Genomic DNA, 17,805 nt, shown 5'->3' with positions numbered 1-17,805 from the left:
TGAGCGGGCAGAAAAAACATTTTTTCATTATGTATTAAAACGTTTTTTTCACTTGAAATAATTGGTCCAGTGATTGTAATGTTTTATTTGTGCATAAGAGGACATTTTTATTTAAAAGTGATGCTTCAGGATAGATTACATAGTCGCCAAGACATTAGAATAAATCCTGTAGGGACCATAAATATCCAAATCAAATTTCAGGGCAATCTGATCTGTAGTTATCAAGCTATCTTGATCTGAACCTATGTGTTTGACCAAAGTGAATCTGAAGGTAAATTCACTGTAACCATGCCATCGGACAAATCTCTCTCAGACTGAATTAATACTATACCTTTCTTCCACCGTAGAGACCAGGGGGATTCTGGGTAGCAAACAGCAGGAATCTAGGGTGTGCTTTGATTACTTCCTGCGTCTCAGCCACAAAGAGCTCCCTGTTGTCGTCCAGCAGCCTGTTGAGAGCCTCCAGGACGTCAGTGGGGGCGAGGTTCAGCTCATCCAGGATGATCCAGTAACCTTTCCTCATGGCATCTATCAGAACACCTGGAGCACATAGACAAGCAAGTGACTGTTTCAATGGTGGACATTTTCTCTATATAATGGCCAACAAGCTGATTTCTGAACTTATAAATACAGTATATAATCAAAATTTAAAAATAATTTTAAAAAGCTGCATTTTAGATTTAAAAAAAAATCTGAGGACATTGTAGCTCCAGCCCTGGTTAGCGCATCTATCAATCAAAATCTATCTGTATATATCTGCATCTATCAATAAAAAATTATATATATATACATATATACACACACACATATACATATATGTATATGTATATATGTATATATATATATATATATATGTATATGTATATATATATGTGTGTGTGTGTATATATATATATATATATATATATATATATATATATATATATACACACACACACACTTATGTATATATACACACACACACACACATGTATATATACACACACACACACACACACACACATATGTATATATACACACACACACACATATGTATATATACACACACGCACATATGTATATATACACACAGACACACACACACACACACACACACACACACAGACACACACACAGACACACGCAGACACACACACAGACACACGCAGACACACGCAGACACACGCAGACACACGCAGACACACACACACACACACACACACACACACACACACACACACACACACACACACACACACTATTATTGATCACATCTTCCTTGATGGACATTTCATATACTGTACAATGTGCTACTAAATAAGAATCTTGTTCTCGAAACAGGCTAACATGAGCATTCATACCCTCTTTGAACACCAGCTTGCCCCTGTCATCTGATGAGTAGCAGCCTATGTACTCCTGGATGTCTGTGTGCTCGTGGTTGTTGATTCTCACACACTGGTTCCCCGTGGCTGCAGCCAGCCAGCAAATCAGGCTGGTCTTCCCCACAGACGTCTCTCCCTGGATGAGCACAGGGTGGGTCCTGCGGGGCCAAAACATTAGTAGGGTGATGGGAGGGCAGAACTGGCATAAGCTCACTGTAGAGTGATGTTGTAACCTGAGTGCACCAAATAAAGCCAAAGGGCTATTGAGCGGTGAGAAAGGACCACTGAGTCATACAGCAGTTACTGTAGACAATAAACATTCCAACAACCATCTGTCACCTTCATAAATCACTGTTATTGTTTGTGACAAGAAAATTATATATAATGATTGAATAATGTATGCCTTAAATCTGCACTGTCAATATTCACTCTCAAATTAACAACGCAATCATGAAATCTTCAGGAGTTTGGTGTTTTGTCATTAAAACATTGACCTAATGCCAATCTGAAACATCTACACTTAAATTAAATGTTGTTATTTTGTATACCACACTAAAGTTCTGACTGTAAACCAGGTCTTATTGCCCAGCAGCAGTGTTTGATTTCAGTAAGGCTCTATCTGAAAAACTCCAATGTTTCCTGAATGCAGTGTTGGCTTGCTGTTAGCACACAGTGTTCGGAGTTCACTAAAAGCTAATCCTAATTGCTTCCTGTCCAACAGATGACTGACTGCAGGGGAATTCAGTCCAAACACATTTTTTCCTGATGTTCTCTCCTAACGGGCCAGAATTAGCTCTGACAAAATGAACGTCTGGACATTTATAGATGATCCAATTGATTTGGGGGGAAACATTGGCAGGGGGTCAGGCTGGCAGTTTTTCCTACCCTGCAGATACCACTCTGGAGAGGTCACGGAGGTTGAGCTTGACTGAGGCAGTGAGGATGTAACTGGGGTCCAGAGACTGCTCCATCTCCCCCTGGGACACCCAGTAGCCCTCCACCTCAACGTAAGGCTGGCCTGAGGGCATCGGGATGGGCTGCAGGAGACATGACAAAACAACAATCACAACAATCCTTGTGTACATAAAGAGAGGTTTAAGCATTTATCTAAAATTCAATCAAGGAAAAAAGCATATTTGATAACTAAAATGTTTGTCCTAAAAACTTTAGTCAAGTAAAGTAAAATGATATGCTTGTGTGCTTTTTGCAGTTTTCCCATTGTCATTTCATACTATCAAACCACATATTATGATGGAGCTATTATTGCAGTTAAGAGTAAACATTAAGTCCTTTCAGACTTCTTCATTTACTCTGGCACACTGTATACAGTCAGTGTCGTGTTCTTCTATTACTATGAACACTGGGTTTTACCAGAGGAGCACAATTTCTCCAGCTTTATTCACTCTCTGTACACTCGTCTGTGGGTGGATCAGTGAAACTATTTTTGTTTCAGAGCTAGTAACAACATCCACTAACAAATGACTATAAATGGGGAGTATAATGAAGTGGGTGAATACAGATATTTAGGAACAATAATATACAGCAAACTGACATGGAATTCAAACACAGATGGGTAGACATAAAGTGAGGCAGTTCACAGTGGACAGACATATTATACTGGACCTCTTCCATCAATCCTTTGTAGAGAGCATTTGAACATTCTGTTCTATGGTATTTTCCATTGTCAGTGAGTAACAAAAATAATCTGCAGTAAATTGTCTGGTAAGCTTGCTGGACAGTGTTTAGTGAGTCCCGAATGGTGAAGAAAGCGGCAGGTGATCAATAAAGAAGCCTAACATCCTCCATTTAGTGCATACAAGCTGTCACCATCAGACAAACAGTACAATATATCTGTCTTACTGTCTGTCTGTGTATGTAATTTATATAAAATCACAGCATAGTTTGTAAAAAAAAATCCACAAAAAATGTTAACAACAAAACAGCATGTACTAATATTGTAAGTAGATATAAATATTATGAAATGTGTCTCACTAAAAACTGTCATAACTGTCTGACAGAGTTTTCTTATTGTAAGTTCTAAAAAAAAAAGCACAATAAAGGAAACAAAGGCCAACTCCATAATAATAGCACAAACAATAAAAGCCAGTTTCTAATGAAGGCCTAATCTCCCATAGCCAGATCAGCCTCTAAAGGGCTGTTTCAGCACTGATGAGGATAAACACTGGCTTGTTCATATTTCTTTAAACCAATCACAATCGTCTCAGCCCCAGGTGTAGCAGTGGTGCCCCTGTACAATAAATAGCTGAAGGGAAGGAGTATTTTGTCTGAAATGGGCGGCCAGTAGCAGGCTTATCCCATCAGTCTACATCTGGCGAATCCATGTAAAAAACAGTGCCAGCATGAGAGTTTTCGCATTCATACTGATTGAAGTAGTGCTGCAGAAATGTACATTATGTTGAATGTATCAAAACAACAAGTAAACATGGATAACGTGTTGCTTTTGCATTAACAGCAAATTAAAAACAGGATCAGATCGGAAAACAATGATGATTTACAGGAAAAATAAGAAACAAAGGCCATCTCTAATGTAAGGAACAAAAGACACAAGGTCTGCATCAGTCTGCAGCTGAGGTAAATTAAATTACGTATTTGAGAAATTGCTTGTTACTGGTTCTATTTTTGAGTGATTGTGATTGTGTTCGCTATTGTCTAACCCCATTGAGGCTCGGCCTTGGCGTCCTCAGAAAGATCTTTGCACTGAACACCCAATCAGTCGGTAGTAACTACACTCTAAAGAACACCAGTGCTGTTCAACTCTCTATTCTACTCAGCCAACTTGAGTATAGACACATCACTTAATGAAGCATTTGTCACCCTCCAGTGTCACTGAGATACATCCAGTATGGTAACATTCACAAAAAAAATAATGAAATAAATAAAGGGAGGAGCTAGCTCGAAGAAAGTCTTACTTGTTTGAGACACTTGGTGTTCCCCATCAGGATGTGCTGGCACACCAACTTCTGAACCAGAGGGTGGGAACTTCTGTCCAACTGAGTCAGGAAGCTCAGACAGAAACCCTGCAACCATGAATCATAACTTGGAATACACGCAGGGGATGGAGATGAAAACAACCAGCTCCAAAAATGTAAAATTATTTAAACCTCATTCAGCACTCAAATGTATAGAAATAAAACTTTGACACTGCAAAGACAATGTTCTAGTTTAGCTTCCTACCTCATAAAGGGAGCGCTGCACGCTGTTGCAGGGGTTTGCTGCGACATACTTCAGTGCCCTGCACAGAGTGCGCAGGCTGTAGTGGGGTCTGTGGCCTGTCCCATCCACCAGATGTGAGTTGGCCTCCTTTCGTACTGCCAGGTAAAAACTGTGCACAAACACAATTAAGGAGGAAATCAGCTTGAGCCTACTCTGAGATTCTTAAAAAAGGAACAGCAAAGTAGGACGGGTGAAGAAAAAGTGAGGTTGTTATGAGGAGGATTGGTATGTGCTATTATGAAGTATTTTAGTGTCTCCATGAACACAATTGATAGTAGAATATTAAAGAAAACATAAAAAGTGCATATTGTTGTATTAGTAATGAACTTCTCCAAGAATAGGTTATAACTGTGGAGAGGTTTGTGTGCCCCAGTGACCCTGGGAGCTGTGTTGTCGGGAGCAACAGCTCCTGGTAGGGTCTCCTAAGGCAAAGTGGTCCCAGGGGAGGGCCAAACTAAGAGCGATTCAAAGATCCTTATGAAGCGAACCCTTGAAAATCAGTGCACCTCACCCAGTGCACGTAAACATCTATGTTCTAACCCTCACCTATGGTCATGAACTAAGGGTAGTGACGAAGAATGAGATCACGGATACAAGCGGCTGAAATGAGTTTCCTCCGTAGGGTGGCTGGGCTCAGCCTTAGAGATAGGGTGAGGAGCTCAGACATCTGGAGGGAGCTCGGAGTAGAACCCTGCTCCTTCGCTTTGAAAGGAGTCAGCTAAGGTGGTTCGGGCATCTGGTAAGGATCCTCACGGGTGCCTGGATGGATGGACTAATGCACTAACCCTTAACCCCTAAAACATGCAAAGGTGGGATCACTCAGGCCTGAGGTGGATTTTTATAATAATGTTCTGTAAAAATTGCTTTCCTTATAAACTGTCTTACACAGACTTTCGATCCTTGTTTACTTTCAACACTATCTAAAGCAGGGATAATTTCATTCTGTCACATTATGTAAAAGCTAACCTTATGATGCCACTGATGATATTCCTGTGTGGATTCAAGTACTTGAGGTAGTCTGAAACCAAAATCCGCAGGTCTCCCTCATTCTCCATCTCCTCCACATACAGCTCAGTAAATCTGGTGGAAGGAACACAAACACACACAGACACACAGAGCAGGTTTACACAAGAAAAATGTTGTTATATCGCTGTCAGATTAACTGTAACTGCAACAGCTATGGCAATCACTGCTCTATAACTACATTTGATCAGTTTTACCATTTTATCTGGGGTTTATCTAATGAAGGGAGAAATGTAACAATGCTGTGTTTAGGTATCTCATTACTGCTTTTGCATGTTCATAATATACTCTGCATGTAATGTTTATAAACTAAAATAAAGTGAAGCTAAAGAACTTTCACTCTGTTTCTCCTCTGCATACTCTCACCTGTTCCTGAGGCCCAGAGGCAGGTTTCTCTTCCCCACATCAGTAGCTGGGTTCATGCAGGCAAAGAGCCGGAAGTCTGGGTGGCGGACCAGGGGCTCTGTCATCAAAAACACAACAACATTTTTGAGAATCTCAGGAACATAAATAAACATAATAAAGCAAAATGGCTATTTCAAAAAGGGGCAAAATGAGGTGTATAGTTGGTGGAGGTGATGAAGGCTAAATGAAGCTTGCTTGCTGAAACACGCCACCTGTAACAGCATGCGCCTGTCACTCAAAGCAGCCACATCCTTAACCATCAAAAACATAACTTTAAGTGTTAGTATAGTCTAAACAGGTGAAATTCCCCTCCCTCACACTTCATGGAGGAAAAAAGCTAATGTGACTGGAACTGTGCATTGCCCAACCCTATATGTGATAGCAGCCCTCACCCGTGTCTCCACGGTCCAGCAGCACCAGAGATCCTGCGCTGCCCTCCAGCAGTCCACTCAAACATTCCAGAGTCTCGGCTGCTGCCAGGTTAATCTCATCCAGCAGGATCCAGTGGCCCTTCTTTACTGCCTGAGCTAATGTTCCCTACAGAGGAGCATAAAGAGGTCAGAGCTGGTAAACCCCTGTACACTGGTCTTTACCCAACAGTTAATAGTACAGGGCAGGGATTTATGGTAATGTGGTATGCAGCCAATCAGGTCACACCATAAATATATATATTTTTTAACGGCTTTACCTCCACAAAGGCGAAGACCATGGCTGCCTCACAGGCTCGGATCTGCTGCTGGGTCTGGTTCAGCTTGGCAGCCAATGCCTCCCACTGCTCCCGCAGCAAGTCAACTGCAAAAACACACAAGAAATACAAGTCTTTCATTTTTCTGCAGTAGCCAGTATACTAACTGTTATACTTGTTTACACTTTCTGGTACACTACCATTTGATTTCTCCTGCAGCTCCTTAGTGAGAGCAGACTTGCAGACGTGGTCCATGAGTTTGAGCAGATCCTGCCAGCGCTTCCCCCTGAAGCAGGTCTGCACATGACCCAGGAAGGTCAGGTTTTGCTTCCTCGAGTATGTCTGGGAAAAAAGGTCCTCAAAGGCCTCCCGCAGAGGGAGCAAGATTTGCTTGTGGTCTACTGGCTTGTACCTGCATTAAACAGGAAATAAGGGTTTATACTGGAGTTTTGCTCCAAAACAAAACTTCTGCCATCTCCCAGCAGTGACACAGATTCAGTAATCCAGAAAATACTGAAGGAAGGGCATGCTCAATATCAAGATGACTGCTTTTCAGACAAAGAAGATGAGACCATGGCGTGCACTGTACTTTAAGTAGACAGTGGAGTTTTCTTATGTTTACATTGAATCCAAAAAATCAGGTGTATTCTTGAGATCAAACAAATATTTATCAATTCGTCAATTTTAATCAGAAGAATAGTTGAAATGGAGGGGCGCAATATAGCTTGCAAGCATGACCAATTTATAAGAGATATGGTTTTAATGCAAATAAGCTCTTTGATGATTTATGCACTGTTGTTGTACCCTTCCATACAGTGCTGCTCCTGGCTCTCATCAATTGCTAAACTCTACAGTGACACACACTCACCTACAACCTAGAGACCCTGTAATCAACCATTCATTGTTTAATTCCACAGCTGCTTTCCCTAATTCTCTTGGCTGTTTGTCAGTGTGTCATTTTAGTCAATATGATTTTTTTGCAGGAGGGGTTGTTTTTATCCATCAAAATGACAGATGGTATTTGATGTTGCCAAGACATGAAATGTGTAGGCTACGAAAAAAACAACAACATTTGCGTGTCACTCACCCTCCGAGCAGGTCAGCAGTGTCACTCTGCTGGTTCATGTTCACAACTCGCAACCTGTGTCCTGAATTGAACACAAAACAGGAAATATTTAAATCAGCAATGGTGACAAATAATTTATGGAGTTCTTTTAACACATTAGACTGTATATCCATCAGGAGAAATATGAGGTTCAAAGACACTTTAGCATGTGGACAGGATGAGCACTGCCAACCTTACAAGAAGTGGACCTCTTGCTCTAGCTGCTGAGCCTCCTGAGCTCACCTGTAACTCTAGCCAGGTGTTGTACTGTGGAAGTCTTTCCAGTTCCTGTCTCCCCCACCAGTAGAACAGGCTCCCCTTTGGCTACACACACTGCCAGCTGTTCGAGCAGCACAGCGGAGGGACGTGTGGCAGCGAAGGTCTGGTTGTCCCTGTTCGTGGCAATAAAAAACACACAAAATGATCACACATTCAGTTGCAAGCATCTCATGTAGATACTGGTGACACAATCAAGACAATAGTAAGAACTTCAAAAGGCTTAAAGGTTGAAATACTTTTAAAAGTCCAATAAGGATAAATCACTTTATCTCCCGTGTCAACACATTTAATGGACTGGAAGTTGCTATATGTTTAGACAATATACAGTGCCTATTATGCTATCAATTGAAAATTTGTGTCTAATTTGTACCTAAATATGAATATAATCCTGTTTACGAGATGACAGGTTAAATTCAAATATTATATATATTATAATAGAATATTATACTTTTTTTTTTTTTTTTAAATATCCATACACCTGACTGTGAAGGTTTACAATGTAAATACTTGAAAAAATATAAAATAATAAAAATCGAGAGAAATAATGATTCCTTATCTCAATAGTTTACATAATTACATTTGGTTTTAAGAGTTGTGACAATATTATATATATTATTTAAAAAATGTTCTAAGTGCTCTAATAAGATGTAATAGAGATCCAGTTTCTAAAGTATCTTAAACACTTGCTATTTCTTGCTAATTATTGAAAGACAAATTTGCCATTACCAACGTATTTGCAATAAAATAATATTAACATTTATTGGTCAGTCTCTGCAATTTTTAAATGTTATTAGCAGTTCATGCAAAGTTGTATTGGGGTGCAGGTAGACATTAGACGTCAGATGCAGAGATCTTAAAAAAATGGACAAATAAAACCAAAGCTATGAAAATGTGTTGTTTTGAGGTGAACCGATAGTGCCGGCTTTAGTCAAAAGTGGCAAGTGATTTTGGGATAATGGTAAAAATTTTAATGTAAAAATATTATATTAGCCACTATAAGCTGCTGGTTATACTAGAGCAAGTGGGATGGTAGCAACAGTGTGTTAAAATGAGCAAAAGTGTGTTTTATTGTTTATGAATCATTATGTATTTTGTGTATTTATATGTACTCAAAAGTTACTCACTGGAGAAATAACTAGAGAATAAAAGTTTTAAAAATCCAAAACATCAAAAATCAATGGACTTTAATATTACCGGTACTTGGCATACTGGACACTTTTGTGTCAGTTTTTGCATGCAACTATAGAAAGTCACACTTACAAAAGAATCAATGTGAATATTTGGGCATGTTGTGATGGCTGTGCCATTCAATAGCTTTGTTTACCATAATGTAGTTTAATCAATTCAGTGTTTATTCAATTACCAAGCAGGGTCTAGTTGGTTCTATCAGTAGGTGATAGTTTGCACAGCAACTAGCCAATGCATATATGGTGTAAACAGAGGTCAAAGGGGGCGGGAGGCAGGACGTCCCACTTACACACTCAGCTGCACCGCTTCAGTCTGTTTCCGACCCAGAGTGACTCTGCCCACCGAGGCCTCCAGCTCAGTCAGCGAGATGCCAGGCTGATACATGTGGCAGAAGTGCTGGGCCTGGAGACAAACGACAGCCAGGAATTAAAACCATAACACGTTTTTGTATACAATAGATCATAACAAAGGAGGGAGACAGCAATTCAAACACAACAATGTATGAAAATTTTCCTCAATATAAGATCAAAATAAAGGGATAGTAGGGTTGTCAAAAGTATCGATACTCAAAAAAGTATTGATACTAAAACATTGTATCCGGATACAATACTCATTTTCAAAAGTATCGATACCACCAAAATATGATGCCAAGTCCCCAGAAGCTATGAAAATAAACAGAGCTGTGGCAGAGTACATATGTATGGATCAGGTTCCTATTTACACCGTGGAGAAACCTGGGTTCCAACAATTTATTAAGCAGCTAAACCCAAGGTATGCTCTTGCCTAATATTGTGCACAGCATACAACCTCAAAATATAATATAGTTTCAGTTTCCTTTTGCACAACTGTTTTTTCTTATAAATATTTAACCTTTGGTTCTGTTAATTTTTACATGTTGCATTTTTCTTGTTCATAAAAATATTTCTGTTAAATTTTGGGGTCTTTGTTTTCATCCTTGTGGTATCGAAAATGGTATTAAGTATCAAATATTTTCCTGAGTATCGTATCGTTTTTGCCAAAACAGACTCATCAAATACCTTCTCTTTGGAGATGTTGAGCTTGCTTCCAATGATCTCTGCCATTCGCAATCGACTTTCAGGTCGAGACAGCATGGCTGTGAAGCAGTCGAGAGCCTGACAGAGACAGGCACCATGAAAAGCCATATGTTAATAAAAAACATACATCCTCAATCAAAACACATTTTCACTTCAGAATTTAAAAGGGATTCCAGTGCAATAGGACTAGACAGTTAAACAAATACAAGTAAATGTTCATTTCTGGCTGCTGTGTAGGTAAGATATTTTTATTTTTATTTGCTTACTTTTTCATTAAAAAAATCAAACCACTAACCTCATGGAAGACATTCTGTGCTGTGGCTGATGAGGTGTTATCGAAGTTAACACTGATCCGCTCACACCATTTCAGTAGATCCCTGTGGAATCATGATAAAGACACATCAAGAAAATGAATGGTACTACTACGAAAAATGGATGACAGAGACATAAATCCCTGAAATGTTCAGGAACATATCCTACATGGGGTCATGTGTGAATGGGAGCAGGGATCGATACTCAGGAAATCTATTCTGACACTTTCCCACCTCGAGACACATTAACATGTCAGGGAAAATGCCAGCGGTCTGATGGAAGACGCTTTTACATGGAGCAAGTGAAATATTCACAAGACTACGCTGATGACGTATTTGAATCTGCATCTAACTTACAGATTAGTATTTACACAAGTGTTTTGGGGGTGATTTGATAACTAACAAGCAATACAACTTCTTTATTTGTAAACAAGCTTATTTTTTCAAGACTGGCTGGAAAATGAATGGAGGCGTTTTCCCATATTCTTCTTCTTCTTCTTCTGTTGTGTTTTATTGCGGTTGACATCCATAAGCGTTGCATTACCGCATTCTACTGGACTGTCCCTTGGCCCATCTATTTTCTTAGCATTGTCTTGGCATATATGAGAAGCTCAAGATGAAAATGTTGCTGAATGCAGTGCATGTGTGCTTAGTAAAAAATCACGAGCCGTGGCTGAAAGGTCATCCCTGTAATTTACCAGAACTACGTATCAAAGAGGCGTAAGACTTATTGGTCCAAAGGAGACAGCATCACAATCACTGAATTAACTTGTTATTCAGGTATTACAGGCAGTCTCCAGTGATTAAGAAGAATGAAACTGAACATGACTGGCGACTGTTGAAAGTTCTGCATGCCCACTGAAAAGGATAAAATGAGAATTTAATGATCCTGGAAGTGAATCAATAGCCTGGAATCATCGATAGCTTTGCTATGGGCTTAAAGTCTTAAGATGCAACATGTGGAATTATAAGTTGACATAACTGCACATGAACGAGGACCTTATTCAATAGCATGACCCCTAATGACCTCGACCAACACATATGGGCATTGCAGGCCTAGCTATAAAGTTAATTACATTGATCCATGAAAACCATATGTACTATTGAAGGGCAGAGCGTGGAAACTACAGACACATTGATTTAATGGCTGAATCTTAACCAGCACAAACATCTCACTGAAAGCAGATGGAAACTCTCCAAAGCACCAGGGCAGATGAGTAACATCTCAAGAGTGGAAGAGTTTATAAACCTGTTGCCTCATGAAAATGTCTTGGTTTGACTGGTAGAATCTGTGATTCCAGCTCATCGTACAGAGACCAGTCCAATCAATAATCTATTGAACACAGCAGCAGCTAGTGGAAAGCTAATTAAAGGCTGCCTGGTAGTTTTGATTGGGGGGATCTGACAGATGTAGGGCCAAGAGGGCTAAAGCGGTCTATGTTTACACCCACTGATGAGGGCTGCTGTTTGGGAATCATAATTCAGGGGCACTGTGTCTATACAGTATTATGGTATATCAGGGTGTTTAGAAAAGTTTGATTTTCAATACCATCAAAAATAAAGATGCTGCTCTTTCAGGCTTGTTAAACTGGTCGTCGTGTTTTCTTTTTAATGTGTAATGCGCAGCAGCCGACACGAGAGGCGGACCAATCAGCTTTAGGCTGACGTGTCAGTACGTCCCTCTCTGAAACAAAACTCACCTCAGTGACAGGGCTCTCCCCTCCAACGGTGTACTTTTGTCCTCAGACTGCTGGCTGTCATCAGGGGTTGGGAGGCTGCTTGTGTCCAGGTCCAAGTGTCTCTCTCCAGTCAGCTGGCAGTAGATATCCAGGAGACGGTCTACCACCACTGTTAGCCGAGGATAACTGCTAATGAGCACCTACACACAGAGAAAGAGGATAAGCTAGCAATACACTAGATACATTCTAGAATTTCTGTAGTAATATATACAAAAACGGAACTGTTTCCTAGAATGTATCGACCAAAACCATCTGGCCAGGGATTACAGATGAAAATTACCCAATGGCTAACTCTGGCACATTTACAGTAAGGTTTATCAATGTATACTGTCGCTGTTAAATATAAATTAATAAATAAAAATATTATGGACTAAGTTGGGTGGAGCTATGCAGGAAATTGCATGATGTCACGAGCTTTTCTAAACTGAAACTGAAAAACTGCTACGAATTCAGAAGCTGTGAGCGAGCAGACAAACAGTGTAACCTTAGGCTCATTACCATGGAGGCCCATGGTCTTTGTTATTGTTTACATCCCACCATCAGCTGCTACCAGTCATCTTCTATTACATTTTTATTTTCTTAATCTGTTTTACTCATTTTCTCACACTCAAATTTCTCCCATGGGGATCAATAAAGGAATATCTTATTTTATCTTACATAGCAAGTCACACTGCTTTCAAATGAAATTGAAACTGTCTGTCTGTCTGTCTGTCTGTCTGTCTGTCTGTCTGTCTGTCTGTCTGTCAGTCCATTCTACAGAGTGGAAAGAATGTGCAAAAACACTCTTGGTTAGGGACAGTGTGACCCCACGGTTACTCCTCAATTTGTCTTGCGCCATTTATTTTCAGTTTGTACCTTTACAAATGGACAAAGCCTACATTTTGTTATTTTTTGTTAAGGAGGGGCTTTAAAGTAAACATAACTCACCTTCTTCAGCTCTTCCCGTGTCATGCTGCCTATTTGCAGCTTGGTCCAGTACTTATCCAGCAGCGCTGCATGAGAGTTCTGTGGCTTGTACCAACTGCCACCACTGTAGTACATCCTGCAATACAAAAACATACTTGTTTTTGTGAAGCATCATGCCCACTTTATGTAATGACTAGCCGGCTCCTTCTATCACTGTTTGTAAGTACAGATGTGTGCCTTTGTGTTGATCATTTTGTATTCTTATCCTCCTACAAGAGTCTCCCACAATACGGCTAAGGAGTTTGGCCATGGTACATGAATCTTTTTGTGTTAGTTTTGTGCTTTACAGGTCACTCCCGCTGTCCTTTAGAACATGTTTCCTTTCGAAAAATCCTGTGCATCTGAATTTGAAGTGCCTAAAATGTGCCAAATTTCAGTCTCCTAAGGCAAAAATTGTGTTCGCCAAAGGGCAGGGAAATTTTTGTGCACCCATCGACAGAGTGAGCTGTGGAGCTGGTGGATGCAGTTCAAAAAGTCTTTATTTACCCAGACTTCACAGCAGCACAGCACTTTCACTTAAGAAAGTCAAGATCTAGACAGTTTTGTACATGGATGGATTAAGAAAACTGTCTCCAGTCTGACTATTTGTTTGATCACTAATTAGACTAGTTAGTTTGATCGCTGGTAACTCTGCAGCCAGGAGAGGACTATGATGGCAGGCTTTTAACCAGCCTGACTGTGGCCATTTAGAACACTTTTAGAGAGGGTCAGACAAGTCACTGGACAAGCTAAAGTGTTTCAAAATTACTGAGAACTTAAAAATAAAAGAGATCAGAGAGCACATAGCCTAATGTCAAGAGCAGGATTTTTTTGGGGGGACATACAATCTTGACATATTCAGACTGTGAGAAACATCCAAAAAGTGAAAGATAATCGGGTTACCAACACAAATCATATCACTGCACGCTGCTGTTCCAAAACTGCATCGACAAAGACATTCTTACCTTCTTGTTGCAAAGAACTGAAATCCAGGAGCAACATCAATGCAATCTTCCCGTCCTGGAATCATCAGCTTTTTATTCTCCATCAAAGGCAGAAGCACGGATATCTAAAAAAAAAAAGGAAACACATTTCAGTGAACTGTTGCAATGTTACATTTACAACAAACTAGTCAAACATTAAGCTGTTTATACAGAATCTATTCAGAGAATGTTTTGGTACAAGGTCTGGTTGTGTTGGAAATGGAAATGAAAACAAAGGCCATATTCTAGTTTGTAAGATTGAACTCACCACATCCAGGGGTGCATGGTCAATGTCTTCCAAGAGAATCCACTGGCCCTTGGATACCGCCTGTGTCAGCGTTCCTGGCTGCCACAGAAACTTCCCTGGTATGTCAGTACAACGGTACATCCCTAGCAGCATCTGTGAAACAATCAAAACACTTACAATGGCACTGTGACTGTTGCTTTAGTATTTGGCCTTTGAATATACAAGGCACATTTTAAAAATCTCTAACTTTTAGTCCCTCGCATGGACCAAGCTTAAAAAATATAGGATCCTTAAATTTCCATACACTTCATACTGTTTTTTATCAGACCCTCTTAAGTGATCACTTCTTTCTTAACTCACATTTCCAGTTTGTAATGCAGGCTGTTTAAAATGGTGAGCCTATGTCATGTTCAGGCTAATGTTTCCTATGCATCAGAAGACAATGAAAGGATTTTGAAAAGACTCCCGGAAAACTATCAGCTCACACCTGCTCACATCTAAAGACAAGTGTTTAGAGTTTTTAGTCCCAGCCTAGTCTCAGACTGTGAATCTTGCAGGGTAACTATTTACAAGACTACAACTAGATTCTTTGAGCGTTTTTTTTTTTCATGCAATTTTCTTCCCATCATGCTCTTAGTAAAAACTTACAAAATGGAGGAGAAGCAGCTTTTGGCTCCAGCTGCTCCAGTGTGTGCAGTGGTTTGTGTTGGAAAAAAAAAAAAAGAAGAGGAGAAGACGCCACAAAGTGCCCCCTCACAAAGCTGAAAAAGGGTTTCTGTTTTTCTGAGATGAAAGTTGACTATTTTACAGTAAAAATAGATATAAGGATGGATAAAGGAAAGGAAATTTAGAAATGAAATACATTTATGTCCTCTTTAATTATTTGTTTAGTTGAATAATTATATATATCAGCTCTATCAGCTTTCATTTAATCATACATTAATCATTGATTATTTATTACTTATTTATGTATACATTTATTTATACATTTTAACTGGGTCCCCTTACAGCACCCCCGAAAAATCCCGCTTGTGGACGTAAATATATGACATCACTATATTTTTCTGGAACCGGGGACCTTTCCTGTGCTCATCTATTGGTTGTTGATTGTGTTACGTCACTGCGACTTGTGATCATCGCAAACCCAAGACTAGGAAAAGACTGATATGAAACAGTGCAGATTACTACCTTAAACTTAACGATGGAGATGACGGGAGTGCGCCGTGACTCCAGTAAAACTCCTAGATTTACTAAAGACTTTCGTTTTTTGTCTGGGACTGTGGAAATCTTTTGGTGTAAGCCCAGCATAAGTAAAATGAATATTATATGTGAAATTGACACATTGCCCCTTGAAGTTTAATTTGATTCCGTGCACTCTCACCTTGCTGTCAGTTTGATCCCCGAGCTGGACCTTAAGGATCTCTGTAGCTTTTGTATGTCCTGTGACAGCAGCGATAAACTCAACCAGGGCAGTTTTACCGCATCCAATTGGACCCTCAAGCAAGACGGGTTTCTGGGAAGCCACAGCCAGGGCCAGTCTTCTCAGATTACGGCAGGTTGAGTCCACCAGCACCAGATCCTTTTGGTTTCTCTGTCAATTGAGATCAACATTAGGGCCAAAAAGATCAACAGCTAGATTGACACCTCAAACCAAAGGATACATACCTGATCAGCGTGTTTAGGAACTATCCTGGGCAGGACAACACCACAGATTGCCACAACATTCTGCGACAGGTCCTCTGACACCACCTGGCCCCTGGTATACTTATTAGCTTTCTCCTGGCGCCACATCACAGAGCCCTGATTGGCTAACACCAGGGCTTTCTCTACCTCCAGCTGCTGAGTTTCTTCCAAAGCTCTAAAGAGGAAATAAAGAAAAAGTTATGATTCTGACATGACACTTAGGTAAGGAATCTTTCATCATACATTGAAACAAAAAGTGTACCCTTCATATCCTACATATGACATTAGATAAAGGAAGGGAAAACAAAGGTACATACTTAATTTTCATGTGCAGGATCTCATCACTTGACAGCACCTTTCTCAGAAAGATGTTTTTTTGATTATCAGTCATATGAGAGACCAGTGCTAAACAATGGGCAGTATACCTGTTAGAGACAGTGAGAGGAAACAGTATGTTTTATTTGTTGGACAAACAAGTAATCAACAAAAGAAAGCAAAAATATTGTATATCAACACTGTAATAGATTAATGTTAACACCAAGACAGATTGACAAGATCGGATAAGATCACAGGGTCTTAACTATAAACTGTTAAACTGTTAAAATATTAAGACATTTGAAGTCATTCGTAGGTTTCTGAAGAGTTGCTTTGCAGTATAAATACTGATTTATTACTCATTGTCATCGTGGTAATCTGTAGCCAGAAAATCTGCATGTAAGCGAAGGAAACACAGTCCCACACAAAGAACTGCAAGATGTTCCACATCATCCATGTCAGCTTATGCATTGAGTCGCTGAGACTTAACACACTTTGAATACCACAAGTAGTTTTAAAAAGCTGACCGGATTTCTACGAGATGTACTTCACACAACTAACATGGAATCTTCCAAACCAAAGTGAAAAAGTATTATTTCAAGTAGCTAGTACACACTTTCATTAATATCAGTGACTTTGTAAAATTAGCTGGCTAAAAAAATCAACAATTGAAATACAAAACAGTAGGAACGGGAGCACCTCCAATTAACCTGGCTGAATTTGTGCACTATTGCAGGACAGTTTATCCTTATTCTAACACCTACATGCCCTAAATTAACCTGTTCTATTGTCTCACATATACATATATATATATATATATATATATATATATATATATATATATATAGCTTTTTGTTAACAAGGGCAACCAGATACAAATAAATGTATAGTGTAAGCAAACCAGCTGTGGTGAAGGATTTCTATATGGCCCATCAGGCCTCTGTACGTCTAAAGCAGAAGCTATAAAAGTTACATACCCTCGAACCATGACATCACTGGTGAGCAGCTGTGATACGCAGGGACTCCAGTCCCAGAGCATTCGAAACTTGGCACAATCACTCTGGAGGAAACGTAGGGTGGCACCCATTAGGTCACGTAACTTCATCCTCCTGGGTCCATACTGAACAGCTGATGACTCTTCACTGGTGAAGAAGAGTCTCTGAAAAACTGGGGGGGCATTGTTGAAGTACCTCGCAGCAAATCTTATGGAGAGAAGTAGAGAATTAGTCAGGTCAAATGTAGCCTTT

General features: G+C 39.8%; 1 protein-coding gene across 1 annotated transcript in view; it reads right to left on the bottom strand.

The window, feature by feature from the left end:
- mdn1 (midasin AAA ATPase 1) overlaps positions 1-17,805 on the bottom strand; it is a 66,480-nt gene that overhangs the window by 46,700 nt on the left and 1,975 nt on the right. The window contains exons 3-25 of the mRNA XM_059356069.1: positions 17,536-17,760; positions 16,561-16,668; positions 16,226-16,418; positions 15,942-16,151; positions 14,582-14,713; positions 14,296-14,399; positions 13,313-13,427; positions 12,347-12,525; positions 10,631-10,712; positions 10,318-10,413; positions 9,570-9,682; positions 8,057-8,205; positions 7,796-7,856; positions 6,909-7,120; positions 6,712-6,815; positions 6,416-6,560; positions 5,985-6,081; positions 5,562-5,675; positions 4,557-4,704; positions 4,292-4,399; positions 2,247-2,398; positions 1,341-1,519; positions 332-540 (exon numbers count right to left, since the gene is read on the bottom strand). Coding sequence (XP_059212052.1) covers positions 332-540; positions 1,341-1,519; positions 2,247-2,398; positions 4,292-4,399; positions 4,557-4,704; positions 5,562-5,675; positions 5,985-6,081; positions 6,416-6,560; positions 6,712-6,815; positions 6,909-7,120; positions 7,796-7,856; positions 8,057-8,205; positions 9,570-9,682; positions 10,318-10,413; positions 10,631-10,712; positions 12,347-12,525; positions 13,313-13,427; positions 14,296-14,399; positions 14,582-14,713; positions 15,942-16,151; positions 16,226-16,418; positions 16,561-16,668; positions 17,536-17,760 — 3,235 coding nt within the window. The remainder of the gene's footprint in view (positions 1-331; positions 541-1,340; positions 1,520-2,246; positions 2,399-4,291; positions 4,400-4,556; positions 4,705-5,561; positions 5,676-5,984; positions 6,082-6,415; positions 6,561-6,711; positions 6,816-6,908; positions 7,121-7,795; positions 7,857-8,056; positions 8,206-9,569; positions 9,683-10,317; positions 10,414-10,630; positions 10,713-12,346; positions 12,526-13,312; positions 13,428-14,295; positions 14,400-14,581; positions 14,714-15,941; positions 16,152-16,225; positions 16,419-16,560; positions 16,669-17,535; positions 17,761-17,805) is intronic.

This window comes from Centropristis striata, chromosome 18 (genome assembly GCF_030273125.1).
Source record: "Centropristis striata isolate RG_2023a ecotype Rhode Island chromosome 18, C.striata_1.0, whole genome shotgun sequence".
NCBI lineage: Eukaryota > Metazoa > Chordata > Actinopteri > Perciformes > Serranidae > Centropristis > Centropristis striata.
This window is presented reverse-complemented; position numbering and strand designations above follow the sequence as displayed.